This window comes from Mastomys coucha, unplaced genomic scaffold (genome assembly GCF_008632895.1).
Source record: "Mastomys coucha isolate ucsf_1 unplaced genomic scaffold, UCSF_Mcou_1 pScaffold21, whole genome shotgun sequence".
In the NCBI taxonomy this organism is placed as follows: domain Eukaryota; kingdom Metazoa; phylum Chordata; class Mammalia; order Rodentia; family Muridae; genus Mastomys; species Mastomys coucha.
Genome location: NW_022196904.1, coordinates 120203320 through 120208883, shown reverse-complemented (window position 1 = coordinate 120208883; position 5564 = coordinate 120203320). Strand labels below are relative to the sequence as shown.

At 45.6% G+C, this 5564-nt stretch overlaps 1 protein-coding gene across 1 annotated transcript; it reads left to right on the top strand.

The window, feature by feature from the left end:
- The first annotated feature begins 1422 nt into the window (after positions 1-1422).
- Positions 1423-5564, top strand: CUNH10orf120 (chromosome unknown C10orf120 homolog). Its single transcript, XM_031388568.1, has 3 exons — positions 1423-1675; positions 1818-1893; positions 4565-5564. Exons 1-3 carry the CDS (start codon positions 1479-1481, stop codon positions 5291-5293), a joined length of 1002 nt encoding a protein of 333 aa, XP_031244428.1. The 5' UTR covers positions 1423-1478; the 3' UTR covers positions 5294-5564.

Genomic DNA, 5564 nt, shown 5'->3' with positions numbered 1-5564 from the left:
TTGAGAAGGAGGTGAGGGACAATGTCTCCATTGACCCCATCAAGGATAGGCTGGCAATGATCCTTATGTAAAATCGTATTTGTGTATGAATCAATGTCAGAAGGGGAAGCCCATGCTTCAGAAGCCTATTGCTTAGTCTCTGAAATGGCCGGTGGGCCTTGGGAATCATCCTTTAATGGTTTGAATGTGTAACACCCCTGATAGTCTCACGTGTCTGAACACCCAGGCCCCAGATGTGATATTATCAGTGGTGGTGTTTTAGGACTCTGGAACTGTGGCCTAGCTAGAAGAAGTGAGTTGCCAGGGGTGAGATCTCACTTGAAGGTGAGATCTATATCCTGGCTCCAACCTGAGCCCCCTGCTTCCTGATCTAAGAAACTGCATCTGCATGGAGTTCCCACCACCCTGGGGCTGGACTCCACCAAGCCTTCCTTTCTGTGATAAAACTGTGAGCCAAAACAAAACCCTCTCTCTTCCCTCAAGTTTCTTCTGTGCTTTGTGGCAGAGATGAGAAGAGTAATGGGCATAAACTACAAGATCTGCCAGAGGGAGCCAGAGCCCAGGCCAGTGGCTTCAGGGACAACTGTGAATACAGAGACAAGAGTCCTTTGGCTTGTTCACAAACACACATACATCTTAATAGCCATTATAAAAATAACTTATAAATATACTTAAAGTGTAAAATGAGGTGGGAAAATGATAATTATTATCCTAGAGTTAATTAATGCATATGAATGTATCATTCCTGCTTTGGATAGGTGACAGTTTCTTACAGAGTGCAAGGAAAGCATTATATCAATAATTAGAGTGTGCCTGACATAAACATAGGAACCGCCATTCACTTTAAGAAAGTCAAAAGGCAAGGCTGGATGGTTCAGTGGCTATGAGCACTTGCTACTCATGCAGGAGAGGGCCCAGGTTCTCTTTCGTGCACTCACACGACAGCTCACAACCATCTCTAATTCCTCAAGGGATCTGACCCCTTCTTCTGGCATCTGCAGGCATTGCACGCATGTGACACCCATATAAACACTCTGGCACACATGCTTGTACATAAAATTTAAAAATTAATTGAAAGATATGGTAAGAATAGAAGTAAATATTCATAATTTATTTAACCAAAAATATGGAAAGAAAATCTATAAGATATTAAGAAAATAAAAACTTAAGAAAAAAAACAATTCCCCTCCCCTCCCAGAAAAAAACCTCAGCTTAACTAGGTGTCAACGCAAAGTCCTTTTCTTCAGCCCTTAACTGACTCCCAGCCGCACTCTGGCCAGTCTCCTCCTGGGCTCCAGCCTGCTGCCTGCTTCACTCCAAGGGTCATCTAACCCTTAGGTGCAGACTTCACAATGAGGCCTTGGCTAAGCCAGTTATGACACAGTGAGTGCTTTGAACTGTACCTGGAGCTCCCATTAAACTGTCTCAGATACAAACTCCAGGCGGTAACACCTTCTGCCCTAACCTATTGCCGGAGCATGATTAAGGAGTGGGAAAACCACCTTCAGAGGTATAAAAGCCAGAGAGATGGACAGCTCAAGGCTCAGGAAGGAACCACAGCTGAGGGGGAGCAACATAATAGAAAGCCATCCAAGATCCGCAGTGACAGCCAGCCCTGGATAGTTCCAGATTTCCCACGCTGCAAAGAGGACCTCTGTACTCCATCACCTTTGGGGTGAGTATGGCTTGGGTACCCAGTCCTCTCCTATGAGGCCTCAACCTAGTTAATGTAGAACGACCATCTGCGACCTTCTCACCATGAGAAGAGACTAGAGAGTCTTTTCCTAGAGCTCTAATTCATTGTCCCTGTCTTCTAGGATATGGACGGCATTCTACAAATCGGACCCACGCATTGCCCTTGGAAAATACTCCCCAATGGAACAAGAAATTCTAGTAAGTACCCTCAAGTTTGCATAGATGGTGATTCCTCTGGAGTCTGCTTGCAGAAGCAGGGGATCCTAGGGTTCAAAATTCACAAAAATAGGCATTTCTATAACAGCTCATGTTGGCTGTGCCTAGTGGTGGATTTCATTCTCTGAATGTCCCAGTCACAAGTACAGCCATGAGCAGGGCTTGGAAAAATGGCTCAGTGGATAAGTACACTCACTGTTTGAGTCCTTTGCAACTATATAAAAATGCTAGGCATGGCTTCATGTGAGCCTGTAACCCTGACCCTAGGGAGCAGAGATGGGTGGATCTCGGAGCTTGCTGGCCAGCTAGCCTAAACAAAACGGCAAGCTTCCAGTTCAATGAGAGATTATGTCTCAAAGGAATATGGAGGGAAGTGATGGGGGAGGGAAGACACCTAATGCCCTCTTCTGGATCCTGAGTGTATATGCACAAGGTATGAATCCTCTCCCACATGTAAGCAACACACACACATACACACACACACACACACACACACACACATACACATACACACACACATACGCACACACACAGAGAGACAGCGTCAGAGAAAGGGAGAAATATAACTATAAATGGAAATAAATTATGAAACTGCCATTTCTTAAGTATTTCTTATCTGGCACTATGTTGTACTTTGAGTGTGACATGTCCCTCACAAACTCATGTGCTTTAGTACTTGGCTTTCTAATACCAAACAAGATCTGCCCAAGATGGTGCCCATCAACATTCAATCATAGTAGGGAGGGGCTCACAACACCTCAGTCCTCCCTAAACCTTTAATGCTGGGGGCGGGGGAGGGCAGGAGCGGAGGCAGGGGTGGGGTGGAGAAGGAGTCTTTTCTACAGTGGTGTAACCACTGGTGAGTTGCTTGTGACCCAGAAATAACATGAATTAAAGTTGGGGGGGAGAGGTCACAAAACTACAAAATACACAAAGAAAAGAGAAAGAGAGAGAGTGGTAGAAAGGGAGGGAGGGAAGGAAGAGAGAGAGAGAGAGGCATGAGAGCAGGAGAGGGCTTGTATGCAAGAAGTTTGTTGGGACTGAGAGGGATATGAAAATGTATAATGGGTGAAATGCTCATTATATAATCTAAGAAATTGTCAAAAACTAAAATCCAGGGTCTGGACAGATAGCCCACACTGCTCTTGCAGAGCTCAGTTCCCAGGACTCAAGTCAGGTAGCCCACAACTGCACATAACTGTACCTCCAGGAATACCTTCTTCCAGCCCCCACAGTCACCTGCACACACATGCACATACCCCCCACACAAATATACATAAGTAAAAACAAATTTAATCTTTTAAAAAATAATCAAAAAATTAAAAACAATAAAAAATAAAACCAATAACAATAAAAATAAAAGTGAAAAAGCAAAGCTAAGGGTAAGCTGCAAGCATAGGATAAAGACGAAGCTGTGGGGCCTTCAGCTCTTCTTCCAGGCAGTGAGCTGTGCTTGAGTGTGCAGTGTGCCCCATGAGCTCCTGGGTTTCAATGTGTGGTCTCTATAAGTAGCGCAGTTTTGAGAAGTTATGGAACCTTAAGGAGGTAGGGGTCTAGCTGAAAAAGGAAGTGGGTCACTGATAGGATGAGCCTTGGGTCTCTGTCTGGCCTTGGTTCCTGTCCTGATGATGATGCCCTCTGAGAAGAGGGCAAGCTGCTTCAAGTCCCCCCCACACAAGCCCCCGCCACTGTGCCCTTTTTACCATGATGAATTATGTTCCTTCAAAGTGTGAGCCAGATCGTTTACACACACGCACACACACACACACACACACACACACACACACACACACACACACACACACGCACGCACGGTTGCTCTCATACACCATGTCTTCTGAGGCTTCCCAATAACCTTTGTAAGGGCAATAAAAATACTCTAAATTTATAGAGGATGAAAGGAGAACCAAGCTTTGAACCCAAGCCTATTTAATTCCCAACATCTGCCCTCTTTCCCGTTTATAGAGATTCGAATGCTCTTAGCAGCAGAGGGAGAACCAGACACTAGCTAATTCTCATTGTGCGAGGGCTGCCTACCTCTAGGTATTGAGATTTTTTTCTTAATTTTTAAAGGTTTACTTTTATTTATGAAAAGATATATAAAATTAATTTTTATATCAAATTTTATGAAATTTATTTTTTATTGGATCTTTTCTTTATTTACATTTCAAATGTTATCCCCTTTCCTTGTTTCCCTCCCTTCTGGAAAACCCTATCCCATTCTCCCTCCCCCTGCTTCTATGAGGGTGTTCCTCCACCCACCCACCCACCCACCTACTTCCACCTCCCTGATCCTCAATTCCTGAGAGACCCTGCCAAAGCCTTACAAATACAGAGGCAGGTGTTAGCAGCCAACCATTGGACTGAGCACTGGGTTCCTAATAGAGGAGTTAGAGAAGGGATTGAAGGAGTTGAAGGGGTTTGCAACCCCATGGAAAGAACAACAATATCAACCAAACAGACCTCCCCGCCCCCAGAACTCTCAGGGACTAAGCCATCAACAAAGGAGTACACATGGCTCCAGCTGCATATGTAGTAGAGGATGGCCTTGTCATGCACCAATGGAAGGAGTGGTCCTTGGTCCTATGAAGGCTCAATAGATGCTCCAGTGTAGGAGTATTGAGATTTTTAACCATCTTTTTTCCATCTCCAGCAACTAGGTGGTGTTCACACCATAGCAGCAAGACGATTTTTGGCTGACAAACACTACAAAGAGTGGAGGATGCTGAGAGAACTCCAGAAGCAGTCTGCAGACTACAAAAGGGCCGCAGAGTTGGGAAGAGACCCCTCTTGTTGTGCTGTGTGTGGTCCGCCAGAAAAAATATGGACAGCAAAGGTGTCTGTGCCTGCTGAGGAGTTCCAAACGCCGCACCGAGAGATAATCGGCATCAAGAAGCACATCAAAAGAATGCAGCTGGCAAGAGCCCTGGGAAACAAACAGTTTTCTACAAATATTGAAAGGCTCAGGAGAGCCGCGTTGCACTCAGGAGCAGATCTGGGTTCCCCAGGGACAGACAAGTCCAATGGAGAGGGAGAGGATGGTGACAGGGGTAGCAATGATAGAACCAGTCAGAGAGACAAAAGGGAGACCAAGTTAGAACCCACAAATAAACGAGAAGTCACACTGAATGTGGTTTTCAAGTCAGAAGAAACCAAAAGCTGTGTGGTATGCCATCGGAATGATCGGAAACCCTTCCTCCCTGAGAAGAGACCGGAGCGGCATATCACGGGCCTCACAAACAGAAACCTCTTCCCTATCGTTTGCTTTCCTGGAGACCTGATGCTCATGAACCAGGATTTTATATCAAAGGGAATCCACCCGAATGACGCCATTAAAATCTACTGGCTGCCGGAAGAGGATCTCTGCAAGGCGCCCAAGTAAAGGCCTGCTTGCTGCCCACATGGAAGCTCTATCTAGTCCTGAGCGTGAGCAAGTGTACTGTTCCTCATGTCTCCTAAACAGTATGCCCCAGGCTCCTTCCCCTCTGCTCTTCTTTTGAGCTCCCTGGCTCCTGCTATGTCTCTACAGTATTTCCAAGATGAGACCCTATTGCGGAGGCTTCCGTATTTCCAAAAGCTCTTGAGTCTTAGCCACCACTTTCACCACCACCGTTAGTTCTAAACAATGGGCTTGCCCCAACTGGCTGAACTGG